Consider the following 21,706-nt stretch of genomic DNA (forward strand, 5'->3'; position numbering starts at 1 on the left):
GGAACTGAGGCCTGCCAACAACCAGCACTAACTTGCCAGGCAGGTGACTGAGCCATCTTGGAAGGGAATCCCTAAGCCTCAATGAAGTTTTCAAAAGGCCACAGCCCAGGCTGACTGCCTTAGGTTCTTAATGTTGCTATGACAGAAATACCACAAGTGAGTAGTTTAACGAGCAGAATTTATTTTCTTACAGTTTAGGAGGCTAGAATCCAAATTCAGGGCACCGACTCTAGGGGAAGGCTCTCTCTCTGTCAGCTCTGGGGGAAAGTCCTTGTCACTTTTCAGCCTCTGTTCCTTGGTTCCTTGGTGATTTCATCTTCCCCCACCTGTGCTTCCTTCTTTCTGTACCTTTCTGTTCTTTTTATATCTCAAAAATGATTGGCTTAAGACACACCATACACTGATATGGCCTCATTAGCATAACAAAGAAAACTCTATTCCCAGATGGGATTACACCCACAGGTATGTTGTTATTGTTGTGTGCCATCGAGTGGATACTGACTCAAGATTTATAACACATATTTCTAGAGGACACAATTCAATCCATAACACCATCATCTTGACTGAAACCTCATAGAAGACCCTGAGCCAGAACCACTCAGCTAACTGCCTGCTCCTGAATTCTTGACCCATAGGAATTGTGTGAGAGATATATATTCATTGCTTTAAGTTGGTAACTTTGGGAGTAATTTATTCCCCTGTGATAGACAACTAATGAGACTCTTCTTTTGCACGTTGACCATTTGGAACTGGCCCAATTCCTTTTTTGTGGAAATTTTTGTCTAACATCTGGTTTGCTGACCAGAATGACAGTCCAAGAGGGTAGGAGCCAGTTCATGCCAAGTGCTCAGATAACAAACTGCTCCATTGCATGTCACTTCTTGTCACAAAAAGAGCTCCCCTCCACCTCCCACACACAATTTTCTCCTTCAAACAGGGTAAATGGATTTGGTTAAGCAAGAAGTTCTGGGATTGGGTGAATATGTGTCCTGGGGTGATGGACAGGGACAAAATTAGGATGACCAACCATCTCGGTTTGACCAAGACTGAGGGGCTTCTTGGGCCGTGGGACTTTCAGTGCTAAAACTGGGCAAGTCCTGGGTAAGCTGAGATAAGTTGGTCACCCTAGGTGAGCGAGGGGTTTTGTGGCTGCCCTCCTAATGAGGGCATGGATTCAGGGCTGAGGGGTGCTACTAGATCCACCTTGTTTGACCCTCTCGCCCCACTTGGGTGGAGGGAGGTGGGAAAAGTGTCCTTGGAAATGCCAAGACCAGCAAGAAGAGGCCGAAGGTCAGCTCTCCCTCATTCTCTCAGTCTGGGGGGAAGGGTGAGGCAGTGAGAAACACCAAGGTGAGAGATCCTGGACCAGCTCCTCCCCAACCCTTCCTTATCCGTGGATTTCACCCCAGCCTGGCCTCCTTCAGCTAGATTGCCGAATGCCCTGGAGCACATGGCCAATGAACTGCTATGCAGCCTCTACTGGCGTAACAGGTCGTCAAGGCAGCCCATTCCACTGTTAGAAAATTATTCCTTGTACTGAGCAATACTCTGCCTTCACATAATCTCCATCCTTTGATTATGTTCACCCCCAATGACCATGCTGACCAATTCCAACCTATGTCTTCCTGGTGGCTTTCTACATGCTGTGTATACATTGGTTCATCTGGTTGGCATTCCTCCTTCTTTTGGCAAAGTCTCCTACTCATCCATTCAAGCTCAGTTCCAAAGACAGGCCTGCTTCCAGGCCCTGGAGCGGGTGGTCAGTTCCCCTGCCCCAGGCTCGCCACACTCCATTCCAAAGGGAAGGACAGCTCCCACCCAGTGACACCAGTGGGAGCTGTGTCACGAGTGGTTACTCCATCTACCCATCCAGGCTTTTCCTGAGTGGGGATCCTGTGGAAATCACACTGACTTCCAGAAGGAGGCGCTCCCTCTCTATTGATCCCTCCGATAAGCCCAAGGAGTAAGGGTAAGCACAGGCCCAGTCGCGTCTCTAGCCCCCTCTAACGGCTCATCTTTGTTAACATAGAGAGCAGGCCCCAGTTCAGAGCCCTAACTACAACGCAGCAGTGACACTGTGTTCTCTCATTGCAGTTATCTTACTGGCATCACCTGTTTATGATAATTGATTGCTTTTCTATTATGATGATCTGCAGTTTCCTTTTTAAATAAATCACACAAACACTACATTTTTTTTTTTTGGTAGCAACTTTAGAAAACACACACAAAAAATTCATAGTTAAAAGCTCACATTTTCATACAGATTATTTCCTCAATCTGTACAGGGCTCTCCCTCCACTTACCCCCTCCCCCACCCCCACCCCCGTTATAACTCCTCAGGCTCACGCAAGAGGCTAAGGCCTCTGCTCTGGAGGGCTGACAGTCAGCAATGATTTGACTCTGTAGGGTTGATATGAGTCAGAAATTGACTCCAGGGCAAGGGGTTTCTTTGTTTTTTTGGTCCACCCACCAGGCCCGAAGCCCCAAGAAGGCCAGGAGTTTTTTCTGCCCCACTTTGCTGTCTCATAGACCCCCTGGCGGCACAATGGTTAAGAGCTCCAGCTGCTAACCAAAAGGTCAGCAGTTCAAATCTACCAGCTGCTCCTTGGAAACCCCATGAGGCAGTTCTACTCTGTCCTATAGGGTGTCTGGGAGTCAGAATCGACTCCATGGCAACGGGTTTGGGTTTGAGTTGGTGTCTCACAGCCTAGCCCAGGATCTGGCCAGGCTGACTCTCAGTATCTGCTGAACAAATCAGGGAATGCAAGCCTGTCACCCGGTCAGCGGGTGGGCATTATTTTGGGGCTTGTGCATGCAACCTGCCCCTCTGGAAGCGATGAGGGCCTGGGCCCCCAGATGTGGGGCCTGCAGACTCTCTGCCCCTGCAGAGCTCTGTGGTCTGGGGGCTTGTGGGCTGAGACAGGTAGGTTTTATCGACAGGCAAGAGTTGGGCAGGGCAGGGCAGGTGGAGGGCATGTGGCCCCAAGAGGCCCAGGTCAAATGGCTGAGAGGAATGTAACAGGAAAAGTGCATGGTGGAAAGATACGGTCCGTGCGGCCCAGAGCCTTGCCTAGTCTTTCTTAGATTATTAGGGGATTTGTTTCTTTGATAAACGCTGCCTGTGGACCCCTACCCAGAAAACCACTCAGGTGTACACCGCTTGTATACAATTTCAAGGGCCTTACTGAGGGTCGCTACAGATTGGCCCTCTAACTGCCCCATAGGGCACTTCTATTCTGTTCTCTAGGGTCACTATTGGTCGGAACGGACCCGACAGCAACGGGTTTGGTCTTTTGACCCTCTGCCGCTCATTCCCCAACGCCCTATTAAGAACTCCTGGTATTATTCAAAGTGCTCATTTTACCGAGGTGGACACTGAGGCTCCAAGTGGACAAAGTGCTTAATCAAGTTCACAGAGCGAGTCCGCGGCAAAGCCACAGAGGCTCAGAGAACTAGAACCCCGACTTCCGCTTAGCATCTGCGGAGTTGGGGTACGCAGAGGAGGAACGCCCACCTTGCCCCTGCAGAGCGAGTCGGTGCTCCTGGGGGCGGGGCTTGTCGACGTCCCGCCTCCGCCGCCGGCTTCGGGGGCGGGGCCTTCCTCCAACCTGCGCCGTTCCAACATGGCTCCACGGCTGTGCAGCATCTCTGCGGCGGCGCGGCGGCTGCTGGGTGGCCCGGGCCCCCGTACCGGGGATGCTGCGGCTGCGGCTGCGGCTGCGGCACGGTGAGAGTCGGGCAGGGCGCGGGAGGCGCGCGCGGGGCTTGCAGGGCGGGACAGGGGTCTGGGTCTCAGGGAGGGACTGGTACTCCTCGGCTTGGAACCTGGGGGCTAGGGGCGGGGGCAAGATCGAGGGCTGGGCAAAGAATGAGGAAGGTGGGAAAGATAGGGGCATGGCCCTTGTCCGAGTGGGGACTAGGGTCTGGGCGGAGAATGGAAGATGGGGGTGGCAGGCCCTGGGTCCTGGGGCGGGGGGCTGCCGGTAGAAGGAATAATACCTGATGAAAGAGAAGCCTCCTCCCTACTGGGGGTTCTAGGAGGGTGAGCTCCTCCATGGGGAAAGGTCCGTTCTCGGGGGAAGCAATGGGGATTCCCCAAAACAATGGCTACACAGGCATTGCTCCCCCACCCAAACAGTTCAGGTGAGGCAACTGAGACCGGCGGGGAGGAGGGGATGGCAGTTGTCGAAGCTCATGCCACTTGCTTTCCCATGGCAACACTGGGTCTGGGATCCAGGTCTTCTGACACCCTGTGCTCTTTGCACCACAACTGGGTGGCTTCCTGGGAGAGGGAGGCTGGCTGGCCATTCACTTGGCCTGGGCCTTTGTTTGTCCCACGGTGGCCCCTCCCTCCTTCGTCTCCAGGGCTCTGCATTTCCTCCATCTCTGCACTTACCACCCTGAGCACTTATGGCTCTTGGCTTGCCTGTCTCCCTACTAGACCTTCAGCTCATTTTTGTTTCCCCAGCACAGGGCTCAGGACAGTGTATGTTCAAAGAACATTTCCAAAGACGTGAGAATGCCCATTTCTCTACCTATGGAAAGGAAGCAGGGGCCCCTCCTGTCCACCAGCCCAGGAGTGAAGCTGCAGAGTTCTCTTAGGCCTTGCTATGAGATGTTAGATGGCTGGAGAGTGGGACTGCTGGGCTGCTGGGGAAGAGGAGATTGCCATGTGCCCCCATCCATCTGCCCAGTAATTGAGGAGAAAGCTGGCATCAGGGAAAGAGCTTGGAGTCTGCCTGCCACCAAGCAAATCTCACTCAGCCTTTTGTAGTGACCTTGGGCAAGTCATTTGACCTTTTCAAGCCTCAGGTTCCTCATCTGTAAAACGGGGGTGATAAAATAAGGTGTGTCTCATAGGGTTGCTAAGGATTAAAGAGGCCATCTGTGTGAGGCATGTAGCACATGGTGGACATGAAACAAATGTTGCCGCTTGCCCTAGCCTGCCTCTCAAGGAATTTCTGCTTGAGCCCCTTACAAGGTCAAGGCTGAAAGGGCTTTGGGGAGATCATCTTTTCTGAGCCTCCTGGTTTCCAGATGAAGAAATCAAGGCCCAGGAAAGGGACTTCACTTCCCAGTGTTACAGAATCAGTTGGTGGTAAAATCATCTGTGTGACGAATATCCGCAAAAGAATATTCACAAAAGGAGCATGGGACTTAGCCGTAGCCGCTGCTTCTCACGTACTTACTCTGTAACCCTGGACGAATCACTGGACCTCTGGAAAACTTGGTCTCCTTCTCAGTAAAGTGGGTTGGTGATCTACTGGGTTAATAATTATCAAGTCCCTTGAGGACTGCTGCTCAGCTTCCTACATGCTTTTACTTACACCTTGGTCCCACATAGGATACCTGGGAATATTCTCTCCTGCTGACCCTCAGCCTGCCCCACATCTCCCTGGAGTCACTAGGGGAGCCAGCAGCAGCCCTTCTGGCTTCTGAGGTTTGGAGGCAACAAGGCTGCTCGGGTGGGGACAGAACATGGACTTTGGAATGACCACCCTGGCTTGGAAGCCTCTTGGCCATGGACTGGCCATCTTTGAATAAGGCGTGGAACATCTCTGAGCCTCCTTTGTCTCAAAAACATTGTGAGGATTAGCTTGTAGCACATAGCAAGTGCTCAGTAAGCAGCAATCAACTGCTCCTTACCATTGTACCAGGTATCCTGTTGATAGCAGAACTTGAGTTTCTCTAGCTAAAAACACACTCTTGAACAATAAGGAGAAACATGGCCCCTTTCTGAAGTCAGCCGACTCAAATCGGAAGAGCATTTCAGGATGTGCACTGAGGCAAGCTTCCCAGCATATAAATCTGTAACATTCCTGAGCAGATCGATGTGTGGAGGGGTCACATCCTTGTGACGATGCAGGTATGTCGTCGATAGTAACTGCTCCCAAAGAAGGATGGAAAAGTTCTCATCTGGGACAAAATTTATTTTTGGTGAAAATACACACAGCAAAACCCGCTCCCATTCCACCGTTTCTAGACATAATGATCAGTGACAGTGGTTATATTCTTCACTTTGTGTCAACATTCTCATTATTTCTGTTCTGGTTGTTTCACTCCTGTTAATTTAAACTTCCTGCCCTCCAGTCTTCTCATCTATGCTTTTAAAATGGCAATTGATCATTTGGTCTTATGTAATTTTTTTTTTAAAGGATACAGTACTCAAGGGTGCCCATCTTTACTTTTTGAGCTAAGCTGTTTACTTAGTTTTAAAGTGACTTTAGGGAATAATTTCAATTCAAGGTTTGAAGAGTTCCTGGGACTCCTCCAGCCTCAATAGGTACAGTAAGTCTGAATTATTTAAGAATTTGAAGTTCTCTTCCATACTTTTCTCCCTATCTACCAGGATCCATCTGTTGTGTCCCTGATCAGAACTTTGCGTAGTGGTAGCCAGGCACCATCTAGTTCTTCTGGTTTTAAGGTAGAGGAGGCAGTGGTTCTTAGAGGCAGTTAGTCCTATAGCCTAATTCTTTCTCTGATTCTTGAGTATCCTTCTTTCTCTTTTGTTCCAGATGGATGGAACAACAGTTGTATCTTAGATGGCCATTTGTAAACTTTTATGACCCCAGACACCACTCACCGTACTGAGAAGTAGAACATAAACTTTAGAACTAAATTATGTCCGTTGACTGAATTGTGGGACAAATTATTTATTGAGCAACTCCCATGCCAAAATCACTGTGCTAGGCACCCTGAGGGATGGAAGGACATTAGCTAGTCTTCTGGTGAGGTTGGAGAGAGCAGACCTGTGATATGAAAATAATGAAAGGGTTGAGGGGGAAAAGGGCGAAGCGTTTTGTGGGAAGGGGCTGGACCAGGCTCCAGTGTCCACATTTTCGGGACACTGGGAGCAGACAAAGCTGTATTGTGTCTGTCTTGGCCTAAGAGGCATTCCTAATGTAGTTTAAGTACCAGAATCTGGCATTTCTGGGATGATGTATTGGATTACATGGGAAAACAAAACAGAAATCTGGACTGCTGTAGGGTAGTGATCCCCAAACTTGATTGTGCATCAGAATCCTCTGGAAGGCTTGTTAAAACCCAGATTGCTGGCCCCACCCCCAGAGTTCCCAGGTGATGCTGGTGTCTCACTTGGAGAACCGCTGGGCTGGGAGATCCTGGCTTATGGTCACCAAATTTAAAAGGGATTTGACTGGCAAGTGGATTGGAACTAGATGAGGAAGGTCTCAGAATCCCAAGTGGAGGCATTGGGCCTTTGTTTTGTAGGCAATGGGGAGCCATGGGAGGCTTTTGAGCAGAGCAATGACATAACAAAAGTAGTGCTTTGCAAAGATTGATGGGCAGATTAAGAAAATGGGGAGACAGTGGAAGCTGGAGAAAGCTAGGTAGGAATAGCAATAGTAGCTGTTGCCATGTATCAGCACTGATGAGAAAAATAAGACTCACATAGATGAAGTTGTCCAGGGTCACACGGCATGTAGTGGCCAAACCAGGATTAGAACCTGAGTTTGTCTAGAGCCTGTGCTCTTAAATACTAATACTAATTCTACTGCGATGGAAAGGGCCCCTGAGCCCCAAGTTCACACTCTGGGTTGAAGCCTGTTCTATTTTTCCTTTCTTACTTTCCAGCTTTCAACATTTTCAGTGACTATGTCTTAGCTCCCCCACCACTTCTCCATTCATTCCCCAAACAGCGATTGAACATGGACCTGTGCCAGGCACTGTGCCAGGCCCTGGGATGCAGCAGGGAACAGAACAGACAAGACGCCTGCTCTCCTGCGGACGACAGACAATAGACAAGGCACATCGTAAACAAAAAAATGATGTCCTGTGTTAGCAGGGGGTGTATCCTATAGAAAAAAGAGACAGCAGGATTGAGAGGAGTTGAGGGATTCAAGGGTAGGAGGATGTTCTGATTTCACTGAGAAAGTGAAATTTGAACTCTTGAGACTACTTGAAGATGCTAGCTTCAAGTTGAGACCCTGCCCTGGGATCCTGGACAAGTCTCTTCTTGGATTTTGCCTGTAGAAAAGATCTCTAGAGATGGGCTGCTCTACCCTGCTCATGTGACAGATGGGGAAACTGAGGCAGGAAGGAACAGGGAGGGGTGGGAACCCATCGGAACTCCTGGGCTCCTCCTGCACCCCCCAGCATGCCAGCCACCAGGCACTCTATTCAGGGCTGGCACTGGGCTGTTTATCTTGGTCAGTAATGATGTTAATAAATTACTCCATGCTCTGTCCTGGAGCAAAGGTCTTGGTTGCCAAATAGTGGGAACTGCTCTCCTCTCTGCCGCCACCCACTCCAGGAGAAACAGCCCCTCTACAAAGGTCAGGTCCCTGCTGGCAGTGGCTTTGTAGAAAATAGCTGGTTTCTCACTGTGTCTGCCTGATGTCCCCTAGGTCAGTGCCTGCTCTGAGGTGGGGGCTGGCTTAAGAGGAAAGAGTTGGTTGTTGCCTCAGCTCTGCCCTTGATTTGCTCTGTGACCTAGGGCAAGTTCCTTAAACTCCCTGAGCCTCAGTTTTCTTGTCTCGAAAATGGGGATATAATAGTACCAACAGTATAAGATCCTTGCATAGCTTCAGAGAGATCATACTACTAAAAAGTGGATCCCAGCTCCCTGGTGGAGAGGAGGTCACCAGTGAACGTAATTTATAGCGAGGCTCCCTTATTCTGGTCCAGAAATTTCACAGACCACACTGCCCATTTGATGAAAATTGTCTTCTTGGTTTTTGTTAATGAAGCAAATACATGCACAGTGACAGAGCCTATGAATTCAAAATGCATGAAATTTTTTTGTTTTTTTAACTTTACGAAAAATTACAATGCATAAAGAAAGCTTAAACAGCCTCCCTCTGCCCTCTCCCAGGTAAGCAGTCGTAACCGTTTGGGATGAATCTGTTCTCACCTTCCTGCATGCTCAAATGGTATTCAAAATGGTGTTTTAAATTCCATCAGTTGCAATGGCTGCTGCATATCTGGAAAACAGTAATGCTTTTATTTTAGAACATTCATTCTAGCCATAGAGGAGGCTTGTAAAGGGAGGGGACCTGCTAACCCCTAGACCCTCCTCTGCCATGCTCCCTGGCTGGGATCTGCCTTCCAGGGGGACTTGCTCTTCAGGCCTGGCAGCAAGCAGCACCGAGCAGCCTCTGGCAGTGTCAAAATAAATGCCACCCCTGCTGGGACCTTGAAGGGGGTGGCCGTTTTGGGTGTAGAAGGACCTGGTGGCCGGTCCCTCTGCTCTGAACCATAGTCCTCATGGGCAAAGCACATGTTCCCCATTGATTCACTCACTCACTCATTCTCATGGCACCTAAGGGAGCTGGGCAGGGCAGATAAGTGTCAATTAGATGTTGTGTGAGTGACTGAATCTTTCCTTGCAATGCCTTTCATTCCCCTCTGCCTGGAAAATGCAAAATCAGCCCTGGAGACTCAGCCAGATCACCTCCTACTCTAGAGTCTGCCCAGGTCGCCAGAGGCAATTAGGGCCTTGCTCATCTGGGCTTTCCCAGATGCTCCCAGCTGAAACTGTGTTTCAAGGCCCCTTTCTTCCAGTGGACTATGACCTCCTCAAGGACAAGAGTTATTTGTCTTCAGCTTTCCATTCGTGGGGGCTGGCAGGAAGTACAGGCCAAGTGCAGTGCAAGCTCCAGGGAGGGTGGTGAATGCAGCCTTCTCATCAGACGGAACAGAACTTTCAAAGAAAGCCCAGAGTAAAAGAGCCCGGTGTATTCTGGGAGGAGCAGACCCGAAGGGTACACAGGTCGGGGGTACAGAAGAGAAGACTGACAGGACATGTTGGGCTCTCCAGGGCTCTGGGCATCAGACAGTGTGGGTTTGGGGTTGATCCTCTTGGCAAGAGGCTGCAGCTGTACGGACCAGGTAGAGGACACCCTGGAAGGGGCTGAAGTGAAAGCAGGGAGGCCAGAGAGAGAGGCGGGAGGCAGGGCTTCCTCTCCTGGCCTCCTGAGGCCCTGCAGAGCTTTGAAGGCCGACTGGGCAGCTGGAATCTCTGGAGGGGACTGGATCTACCCAGCCAGCTCCCATGACATTTCACACACTGCAGCTACTGTGGGATTCTTTGGGCCCATTCCTAGAAATATGGGTCACTGGTCCCGGGGAGCAGGGTGGCTGAGCAGACAGAAGAGCCAGGGCTCCCCATGCACCTGCACGTCCCACTGAATTCCTCTGTCCTGCAGCTTCTATTCCAAGGACAACGAAGGCAGCTGGTTCCGCTCCCTCTTTGTCCACAAGGTGGATCCCCGGAAAGATGCCCACTCAACCCTGTTGTCCAAGAAGGAGACCAGCAATCTATACAAGATCCAGTGTGAGTCGCTGTGGAGCTGTGAACCGTGCCCTCCCATGGCCTCTGGGGGCCTGCAAGGCTCCAGCAGGGAGATCGGAGGGTCTGGGACATCCCCTGGCCCTGCCAGGCTCCACCCGCTCTCCCTCTCTAGACATACACAGCCCCTGCTTCACCCACCGCTCTCTATCCTCTGTTGCAGTTCACAATGTGAAGCCTGAGTGTCTGGATGCCTACAACAGCCTGACGTGAGCATCTTCTTCCACCCGCCCTCCCCAGCCCCTCTGCTCCCATAGCCCCTCTGCATACCTCTTCCCCGTGCCCCCTGCAGAAACCAGGGGATGTAGGCATCAGAGCTGTCCAGCCTCTGCATCTTAGAGGTGGGGAGACAGAGGCCCAGCCCTTACCCCAAGGGCCCTGCTAGCTGGTGTGAGCTCTGCCCCCTCTCCGTGCCCCTCCCCAGGGAGGCCGTGCTGCCCAAGCTGCACCTGGACGAGGACTACCCATGCTCGCTCGTGGGCAACTGGAACACGTGGTACGGGGAGCAGGACCAGGCAGGTGAGGGGCCATCCTCCTCAGTGCCACTGCCACTGCCCAGCCCAGGCCTCCGGCTGCCCTCCATCCCCTGTCCATAGCAGCACCCAAGGGGTCTTTCCAAATGCAAACCTCATCACCTCACTTCCCTGCTTAAACACCTGTCATGGCTTCCCACAGCTCTCGGCATGGCCCTGGAAGCCCATCCCTGCCCAGCCTCCAGCCTTGGGTCCCCATTCCCTTCCTGCTCACTGTGCTGCCCCCACCCAGAACTTTCTTTCCGTTTCCCAGATCAGCAGTTCTGCTCTCTGGTTCCAGGCTATTGTTCATGCTATTTCCTCTGCCTGAACATTCTTTCTCACTTGCCTGTTCTACCTCGCGCCCTCCCTTTTACTTATCTTTTTGTTCAGTGTAGACCTCACTTCCTCCTGGAAGCCCGCTGATTCCCTCCACCCAGGCTGGCTCCCCAGCCCCCAGCACTTGCCTTTTCGCAGGCTTGGTTCCACACCCCTGTTGCTGCCTGTGTGCTTGTCTGTCTCCCCACAGAGGTGGTGAGTTCTTGGGGGGCAGGGTCCGTGCCTGTCTGTCTTCACCACTGAGACCCCAGCTTCCCACACATGTTTGTGGAGTAAATGAGGGTTCTTGTTTGAGCTGATTCCTTACAGCTTCCCAGGGGCACCCCTGGCATGCCCCATCGCACCCCAACATGTCCATCTCAGCACCAGCTGTTAGAACCCACAGGTGAAGTTGGTTGGCTCACACCATCTCAGCCACTCAAAGGGGCCTTGGCATTTAGACCTGTGCTGTCGAAGACGGCAGCCACTAACTTCTGTACCTACTTGCATTTAAATTAATTTAAATAAAATGGAAAATTCAGGTACATTTCAAGTGCCCACTGATAGACACATGTGCCTTGGACAGTGCTGATTTAGACTGTCTGCTTGGCACAGGGAACTTGCCCTGACAGAGGGGCCTTTAAGCTTCCCTTGAACACCTCCAGCAGTGCAGAGCTCACTACATTGTAAGTCAACCTATCTCATCCTTTGAGAGCCCTCATAATTGTGTGTAGCTTAAAAAAAATGTGACCTGCGGATGTTGTTCTTGTTAGTTGCTACTGAGGACAAGACATTGCCCAGTCCCGTGCCAGCCTCGTGATTGCCAGCATACTTGAGGCCATTATTCCCTTCCAACCTAGGGGGCTCATCTTCCAGCAATATCAGATGATATTCTGTTCTCATCCATAAAGTTTTCATTAGCTCATTTTTGGAAGTAGATTGCCAGGCCTTCCTTCCTAGTGTGTCTTAGTCTGGAACCTCCACTGAAACCTGTCTAACATCGGTGACCTTGCTGATACTTGAAATGCCAGAGCTTCTAGCATCATAGCAGCATGTAAGCCACCAGTTTACAACAAACTGACAAATGGGTGGTGGGACTTGCAGATAGATCAAACCAAAAGAAAAAAAAAAACCAAACCCGTTGCCATCAAGTCAGTTACAACTCATAGCAACATTATACGACAGAGTAGAACTGGCCCATAGGGTTTCCAGGGAGTGGCTGATAGATTCGAACTGCTGACCTTTTGGTTAGTAGCTGAGCTTTTGACCACTGCACCACCAGGGCTCAGATAGACATACAGATTCCCTTAATTTATTCCGTTGCAGTAACAGACTGACACATCAGTACAGGGGTTAAGGAAGAAGCACACTGTCTTCAGTTTTCCCATTTTGTTAGGTGCCGTCAAGTTGATTCCAACTCAGCAATCCTATGTACAACAGAACAAAACACTACCCAGTCGTGCGTCATCCCCATAATCATTGTTATGCTTGAGTCCGTTGTTGTAGCCACACTGTGTCAGTCCATCTCGTTGAGGGTCTTCCTCTTTTTCACTGACAGTCTACCAAGCATGATTTCCTTCTCCAGGGACTGGACCCTCCTGATAACATGTCCAAAGTATGTGAGATGAAGTCTTGACATTTTTGCTTCTAATGAGTATTCTGGCTGTACTTTTTCCAAGACATTTGTTTTCCTTCTGGCAGTCCATGGTCTATTCAATATTCTTCTCCAACACCGTAATTCAAAGGCATCGATTCTTCTCAGTCTTTGTTATTCATTGTCCAGCTTTCACGGCTTGGGTCAGGCGCACCTTAGTCCTCAAGGTGACATCTTTGCTTTTTAACACTTGAAAGAAATTTTTTGCAGCAGATTTGCCCAGTGCAATGTGTCGTTTGATTTCTTGACTGCTGTTTCCATGGGCGTTGATTGTGGATCCAAGTAAAATGAAATCCTTTACAACTTCAGTATTTCCTCTGTTTATCATGATTTTGCTTATTGGTCCAGTTGTGAGGATTTTTGTTTTCTTTACGTTCAGATGTAATCCATACTGAAGGCCGTGGTCTTTGATCTTCATCAGTAAGTGCTTCAAGTCCTCTTCACTTTCAGCAAGCAAGGTTGTGTCATCTGCATAATGTAGGTTGTTAATGAGTCTTCCTCCAATCCTGATGCTGCGTTCTTCATATAGTCCAGCTTCTTGGATTATCTGCTCAGCATTCAGATTGAGTAAGTATGGTGAAAGGATAAAACCCATACCTTTCTTGACTTTAAACCATGTGGCATCCCCTTTTTCTGTTAAAACCACTGCCTCTTGGTCAAAGTACAGGTTCCTCATGAGCACAGTTAAGTGTCCTGGAATTCCCATTCTTTGCAATGTTATCTGTAATTTGTTGTGATCCACAGGGTCATGCCTTTGCATAGCCAATAAAACATAGGTAAACATCTTTCTGGACTCTATGCTTTCAGCCAAGATCCATCTGACATCAGCAATGATATCCCTTGTTCCACGTCCTCTTCTGAATCCGGCTTGAATTTCTGGCAGTTCCCTGTCGATGTACTACTGCAACCACTTGAATGTTCTTCCACAGAGTTTTACTTGTATGTGATATTAATGATATTGTTTGATAATTTCCACTTTCTGTTGGATCTCTTCCAGTTGGTTGGCCAGGTAGCTGTCTTCCAAATTTCTTGGCATAGACGAGTGAGTGCTTTTAGTGTCGCATCTGTTTGTTGAAACATCTCCATTGGTATTCTCTTAATACCTGGAGGCTTGCTTTTCGCCAGTGCCTTCAGTACAGGTTGGACTTTTTCCTTCGGTACCATTGGTTCTTTATCATATGCTACCTCCAGAAATAGTTGAATACCAACCAATTCTTTTTGGTACAGTGATTCTGTGGATTCCCTCCATCTTCTTTTGATGCTTTGTCATTTAATATTTTCCCTGTAGAATCCTTCAGAAGTGCAACTTGAGGCTTTCATTTTTTCTTCAGTTCTTTCAGCTTGAGAAAACCCTTTTGGTTTTCTTTCTCCAGGTCCTTGCATATTTTGTTATAATACTTTACTTTGTCTTCTTCAGCTGTGCTTTGGAATCTTCTCTTCAGCTCTTTTACTGCATCATTTCTTCCTTTCGCTTTAGCTACTCTGTGTTCATTTTAGGTATGACTAAATGTGCTCTAGCTGTACTCCTTGGATTCTCACAAGTGTTTGCTGCTTGTGATATGTATTTTGAGAGATGGGATTCTGAATCTTTAAAGCATATCTTATATTTTGTGTGTCTCAAAGTGTAGGCCCCTCAAGCGTCTGTATTAGAATCAGCTAGAGCAGACCCTCTGAGCTGTACCCTAGGAGCAGGGCTCAGAAATCTGCATTGTAATGACTTCGTAAGAACCACTGACCCATCTTCTACAATCATTAAGAGGGAGTCCTGATGGCTTAATAGTTAAGCGCTCGGCTGCTAACCGAAAGGTCTGGTTCGAATCCACCAGTGGCTCTATGGAAGAAAACACCTGGCAATCTGCTTCTGTAAAGATTTCAGCCTAGGAAACTGTACGGGGCAGTTCTACTCTGTCTTATAGGGTCACTATGAGTCGGAATTGACTTGTAGGCACACAACAACAACAAATAATCACTGGAAAATTCTCTTTTGTCTTCCGCTGCCTTCCCTGTAACTTTCCCTGCTGGTCTTACTATAGGAGTGAACCCCTCTTCCACAGGTCAGCACTTCTGGTTTTGGTGGACTTTCATCCATATAGTACTTTTGCTATTGATCTTTGAAAGAAGACTTTACAATGCAGGATCAGGCCATTTTGTAGATGGGAAAATCAAGGCACAGATGGAGTCAAAAGGCGGGTGGGGACAGGCTGCTGACTGGAAGTAACAGAGGCTACGCTTTCTTTGACAAGTGCTGGTCAGCCAGTGACCACAGCTCCAACCTGCCCAGGTGACTCTTTGGAGACCTGCCTTCTCTGATGGGCCTAGCCATGCTCTCAGGATGGCAAAACTGTTCACTTTTTTCTCCTCCACAGTGAACTAGGTCTCTTTATTGTTGGCAGTGGTGTTTCAGCGGTAGAATTTATGCCTTCCATACAGGAGACCTGGGTTCGATTCCAGCCAACCACCCGTCTTGTCAGTGGAGGCTTGCATGTTGCTATGATACTGAACAGGTTTTAGCAGGACTTCCAGACTAGGACTGAATAGGAAGAAAGGGCTGGGGATCTACTTCTGAAAAACAGCCAATGAAAACCCTATGGGTCACATAGTCTGATCTGCAACCGATCATGGAGATGCTTTAGGACCGGGCTGCGTTTTGTTCTGTTGTGTACGGGGTCCCCATGAGTCAGGGACTGACTTGATGGCAGCTAACAACAACATTATTGGATGATGTGATAAAAAATCCAAACTGTGCAAAAGTTTTCAGTGAAAAGTAAGCCTCCCTCCCACCCACGGCCCCAGACCTCAGTTCTCTGTTAAGGAGCATCTGCTGTCATGATCTCTGGGGGCTGCATCATGAGATGATGCATAGAGAGCTTCTCTGGAAATGTCTCATGTAGCACCCCCCCCGTCCCCCACCAAACACAGGGGGCAGCCTACTGTGCATGCTGTTCTGTTTCTTGGTTTTTTGTTTTTTAATTTGCTGTCTTGGAGACTGTTCCGTATCAGCTCGTCAAACCTACCCTCTCCTTTTATCCAGCCTTATGCTTGCTGCTGCTCCCGCGGAAATACATCTGATATCGTCTTGCTTGCTATTGAAGCAAGGTTGGGTGGGAGTACTACCTCATTTTCAAGATGAGGACATTGAGGCCTAGAGGGGTCAAAGGCTGAACCCAGGTTTCTTGGACTTGTGTCTCGGTCATCTCATGTCCAGTGCTGTCCTTCACCAAGACAGGGAACTCAGAGAGTCTTGATGTTAGAGGAAACCAGGCTGGAAACCTCTCCCCCACCCCTCATTACATATACACACTTGTTATCCAGCCTTGGGGTAAACAGGGTGGGGTCCCAGTGGCCCTCTGACCTGTACCTCCTACCCCCCGACAGTGCACCTATGGCGATTCTCTGGTGGCTACCCAGCCCTCACAGACTGCATGAACAAGCTCAAAAACAACAAGGTATGTTGGCATCTGGCCAAGCCTTCCTCTAGTCAGGGAACCTGTTGTTGGCTGTGGCCCAGTCCTGTGCTGGGGGCTGCCTCCATCACCCTGTGGGGCACACTGTTGGGTGGGGGTACTTTCTGACTGCTGTGCCCATACTGCTGTGCCCACAGGAATACCTGGAGTTCCGGGAGGAGCGGAGCCAGATGCTGCATTCCAGGAGAAACCAGTTGCTCCTTGAGTTCAGCTTCTGGAATGAGCCAGAGCCCCGAGCAGGCCCCAACATCTATGAGCTGAGGACGTATAAGCTCAAGGTACCTTCCTCTTGGCAGAGCCCTGCCTGCCTCCTACCTTCCCTGCTGCAGTGCTACTTTGCAGGTGCGCCAAGATGGGCCCTGGGCCCCAGCACCTAGACTGGGCCTTCTGGCTTCCCCCTCCCTGCAGGCTCCCTGCAGGCTCAGAACAGAGGTGTATATGCATCTGTGCGGATGTGCACACCCAGGTTCGAGTCAGGGCCTGAATGAGGCTCTGGGAACAGTGATACTGGGGAGGATCCAAGGTGAGGCTCCAAGATGGGGCTCATTCCCATCCTTTCTCTGCCTGTCTTTCAGCCGGGAACCATGATCGAGTGGGGGAACAACTGGTGAGTGGCGGTATTAGTGCTGGGGTGGGAAGACCCTACCCATCCTGCCTCAGCCAAGGGCCCTAGTAGGCCACCTTACCCAGGACCATATCATAGGAAACCCAGGATTCTCTGCCCCTCCTGGACCTGGGAGAAGGATGTCCAAGGAGGAGGTGAGGATCTCCTGGAGGATTGTGAGGCCTTCCCTGGGAGAACACACAGCCAGTGGCTGCCCCTCTGTCACCCCATTTTCTGAATCATCTCTGCCAGCTGGTGGCCATATCTCCCTGTGAGGTGTGGCTGAGGCATCAGCTTGGGCACACTTCAGGGAGCCCTTTGCACAGGCGGAATTCCCAGGCCTCCCCCAGAGTCCTGGCTTCTGCCCAGCACTCTTCTGCCATCCCCAGGGCCCGGGCCATCAAGTACCGGCAAGAGAACCAGGAGGCAGTGGGCGGCTTCTACTCGCAGATAGGAGAGCTCTACGTTGTGCACCATCTCTGGGGTAGGCTGGGGACCCTCTGGGAGCCCATGCTAGTCCCTGCTCTGCCATCAACACTCTGTGTGGACAGTGGGGATATACCAGTGCCCTCACGGAGCTGACATTCTAGCAGAGGGGAGACCACCTCAGATGTGAACTAAAAAGAAAGATCATTTCAGATTATTACAAATGCCTTGCAGAAAAGAAACAGGGAGATGTGATGGAAGAAAACATAGAGGACCTACCTTGACTGGGGTAGACAGAGGCAGCCTCTCTGAGGGGGTAAAATGTAAAAACAGCTAACGAATAAGAAGGAGCCAGTGGTGAATTGCTGGGGGAAGGGCATTCCAAGAGGAGGGAACAGCACGTGCAAAGGCCCTGCAGTGGGGAAAGGTCTTCAGGGTTTTGAGGCGGGGGAGGGAGGTCAATGTAGAGAGTGTGAGGAGATGGGGTAGGAGAGGGGGAGAGGCGCAGATCAGGCTGGGCCTCAGAGACCATGAGGTGATGGAATTTTCTTCTAAACGCAACAGGAAGCTGCTGGAGCATTTTAAGCAGTAGCAACACAATTGGATTTATGTTGTAATATGATTCCTCTGGCTGCCGTGTGGTTGGTGGTTTGTAGGGGAGCAAGAGAGGAAGTGGGCTATCAGGAGACAGTAAGACTAGTGCAGGTGAGAGAGGATGATGGCCTGGCCTAAGGTGGTGGCAGTGAGCATGATGAGAGGCCACAGATTCATTTTCTGGAGGTAGAACCAGTGGGACTTGTGGATGAATTGGCTGTATGGGGTGAGGGAGGGAGAAGAAGATTCCAGAAGAACTCCCAGGCTGCTGTTTGAGCCGCTGGGTGAATACTGCTGTCACTTAATGAGATGGGGAGATCTAGGGGAGGAATGGATTAGAGGGTCAGGGGTGTAACTGGCCCTCGGAAGTATCCCGTTTGAGACACTGGCACATCCAAATGGAGACATCAAGTGGGCACTGGATACATGAGTCTGGAGCTCGCAGGAAAGGTCAGAGCTGGAAGTATAAATTCGGGAGTTGTCCGCATAATCAGCATATGTACTAGCTGGATGAGACTATCAAAGGAGACAGGGTTTGCTAACAGTCCAGGGCATGTGGGAGGAGGAGGTGGCAGGGCAGGGTTTGGGGCAGTAGGAGGAAGGCCCATGCTGGATACAGGATCAAATCCTATGTGCCCAGGGAATAAGCATATGCGTCTCCCACAGCCTATAAAGACCTGCAGTCTCGGAACGAGACTCGAAATGCTGCCTGGAGGAAGACGGGCTGGGACGAGAATGTCTACTACACAGGTGAGCGCCACCTCTGGGAGTCAGTGGGGCCCTTGGTCCTTTGCCAGGAGCCCTGTCTGAGGATGGAATCCATTCTGCGTGGAGGTCTAGCCTTGCTTGATTACCTCCAGTGATGAGGAACATGAAGTTAGTGAGCTTCTATCCTGGTGGCACGTTCTGTGTGATCCAGGCAGTTATGAGTGCTCTGGGGGACGATAAGGTAGCCCAGAGGTCCCTGCCTCAGAGATGTGGAGTAGCTGAGCACACACCTTGGACTTGGCTTTTCACCTTGCTGAGGCTGTTTCTTCCCCTCTAAGATGGTGATGGAGATAGTGCCTCCCTGAGAGCTATAGGGAGAATTCCTTGAGGTAATCTATAAAAAGTGCTTTGGCCAGAGGCTGGCCCAGAGGAAGCACGCCACAAATGTGGCCTGTTGTTTTTGCTCAAGGAGTTTGCCACTTTATTGGTAACCCCTGAGAACCACCTGGAATCAGTAGGTGTTGATAGAGCCCTCACCCCGGGCCAGGGACTGTTGTGGGTAGGTGGGTGGAGAACACAGAACTGAACAAGAGCCTGTCCCTGCCCCTTGAGGAGCTTAGGGTTAAGCTTACAGATGCCATCTGGTGTGAGGAGAGAATGTGCTTGCTGAAGGAGTCAGCGGGAGCCTGGCTGCTCAAAGTGTCCCAACGGACAGTTTTGGCATCCCCTGGAAGCTTGTTAGAGATGCAGAATCTCAGGCCCTCCCAGACCTACTGACTCAGAATTTGTACTTTAACAAGAGCCTTGTGACCTTAGACATGGCTGGTGACTTGCATGCATGTTTAAGTGTGAGAAGCCCTGAGGAGGTAGAAAAGAAGTCTGACTTCCTGGGTGACCTTGGGCTGTTCGTGACCCTCTCTGGGCTGCAATTTTCCCATCTGTTAAATGAGGCAGTTGGACAAAATCAGCGTTTTTCAAACCTCAGCCACTCGAGGACACCCTCACAGCTTGCCCTATCAGCATACTCTCGCCACAATTATTTTCTTGATATTTTTCCTTAAAATATCTTTCTTTCTTCTTAACCTGGAGCCCTGGTCGCACAATGGTTAAGAGCTTGGCTGCTAACCAAAAGGTCAGCAGTTTGAGTCCACCTTGGACACCCAGAGAGCAGTTAGCAGTTCTACTCTGTGCAATATAGTCACTGTGAGTTGGAATCAACGCGACAGCGACAGGTTTGGGTTTTTTTTGGCTCTTAACCTAGCCTTGGAAACCCTGGTGGCGTAGTGGTTAAGTGCTATGGCTGCTAACCAAAGGGTCGGCAGTTCGAATCTGCCAGGTGCTCCTTGGAAACTCTATGGGGCAGTTCTACTCTGCCGTATAGGGTAGCTATGAGTCGGAATCGACTTGCTGGCGCTGGGTTTGGCTTGGTTTTGGTAACCTAGCCTTTTGTTTGTTTTTCAAAAATTTTTTCACAATTTTATCTGTGAAATCACTTTTCACTATGCTAGTTATTTTTTCGTATACACAGGAAAATAAATACATAATTGTTAAAATTTTAAAATGTTCATCTCATTACTACCTAAAAAAAACTAGCAGTTGCTGTCGAGTGGATTCCAACCCAGAGTGACTCCGTGTGTGTCAGGATGGAACTACTCCATAGGGTTTTCAATGGTTGATTTTTCAGAGTGAGACTGCCAGGTCGGTCTTCCGAGGTGCTTCTGGGTAGCCTTGAACGTCCAACCTTTTGGTTAGCAGCCAAGTGCTTTAACCTTTTGTACCACCCAGGACTCTGTTACCACCTAAGTCCCCTCTTATCCCACAATGTTGGGAACCTGGTCCTCTCTCTGGGCCCTTCCAGGAGGACATTCAGAGCCTTCTCCTCCTCCAATGGCTAGTGGGGGTAGGCGCTCACGACCTCTGCCTCTGTCTCCGCAGTCCCGTTGGTGCGACACATGGAGTGTCGGGTCATGATCCCCTTGAAGATCTCACCTCTGCAGTGATGTTGCCTCCACATCCTTGCCTTTCTCCCTCAGGTCCTGGTTCTGCTCACATCGTTTCTTCTCAGATCTGCAGGGGTCTAGGGGGCAGTGCTCAGCTCAGGCAAGGGGGTGCTGAAGGATGATAAGGTCTGAGATTTGCAGCTGTGCCCAGACCCTGCCTGCCTTCCCCGGCCTCTTCCTTCCCTTCCTGCTGGAAAGTTTCTTGTTTCACTGACAGAAGAATAGCAGCCTTTTATGTCTTCCCACATCTTCTCCTAAGATTCCTCAGCTTAAAGCCCTAGCCCTTAGTTATCACCACAGAAATTCCCAACTGCACTTTAGTTGCCCAAAAGGTAGTGTGTCCAGTGGTTAGTAGTGGGGTGGGAAGAGAGGTGGTTGGCACTGTGCCAGGTCCTCAGGAGCTCCCTGGCCTCCACTGGGCCAGACAGTCTGAGTCAAGTCCCTCCTGCTGGGGACAAGCCTGGAACTGCCAAAAACTCTCATATCAGCAGGATCAGGAGGAAGTCAGCACATTCCATGGGGGGGTGGCGGGGAGGATGGGCTGGGAGAAGGGACGGGGGATGGGAAAGATTTCGAGGCAGGAGACGGAACATGGGATCAGGGAACCCAGAAAGCAGACCCAGGTTTGAATTGCAGAATTTGGAATCCAGAATTAGGAAGATAGAATAGAGATGACTGAAGACCACTTGGGGAGGGATTCTAATACAAGACAGACGAGGAGAAATTCATTTGTTTTTCCCTAAGTAATGGGGTTGAGACCTTGAATGTGTAGTTCCAGTGTCTCCCACCCTCTTCCCTGCTTCAGGCAAAGGGACAAAAGCAGGGCCTGTGTTTCCCCCACTGGCATTCCTTTTTCCCCACTCCACATTCCATTAGCCCAACAACCCTCATTTTACTGGGACACCGGGAGTATAGAATGGGGTCAGTCATTCTGGGTGCCTCCTCCATGAACCTCATACCTCATGAACCCCTTGCTTGCTTGATTGTGCCTCCCATCCAGAAAAAGTTGTACTGGAGTTGCTGATGGAACCAATTAAATATTTACTGTAAACCTCATGTGTCTTTTTTTTCTATCTGTAAGGACCTATGGCAAATGCCCAAGGCAAGGCAGAGCTGG

The 21,706-nt window shown here is 50.0% G+C and overlaps 1 protein-coding gene across 1 annotated transcript; it reads left to right on the plus strand.

The window, feature by feature from the left end:
• The first annotated feature begins 3,598 nt into the window (after window positions 1–3,598).
• Window positions 3,599–21,663, plus strand: NIPSNAP1 (nipsnap homolog 1). The gene is made up of 10 exons (XM_049866453.1): window positions 3,599–3,727; window positions 10,167–10,294; window positions 10,473–10,518; window positions 10,734–10,828; window positions 16,169–16,239; window positions 16,395–16,535; window positions 16,833–16,864; window positions 17,251–17,345; window positions 18,548–18,631; window positions 20,525–21,663. The coding sequence occupies exons 1-10, from the start codon at window positions 3,624–3,626 to the stop codon at window positions 20,587–20,589; spliced, it is 861 nt and encodes a 286-aa protein (XP_049722410.1). The 5' UTR covers window positions 3,599–3,623; the 3' UTR covers window positions 20,590–21,663.
• The last annotated feature ends 43 nt before the right edge of the window (window positions 21,664–21,706 follow it).

Source organism: Elephas maximus, chromosome 22, assembly GCF_024166365.1.
Source record: "Elephas maximus indicus isolate mEleMax1 chromosome 22, mEleMax1 primary haplotype, whole genome shotgun sequence".
Classification (NCBI taxonomy): domain Eukaryota; kingdom Metazoa; phylum Chordata; class Mammalia; order Proboscidea; family Elephantidae; genus Elephas; species Elephas maximus.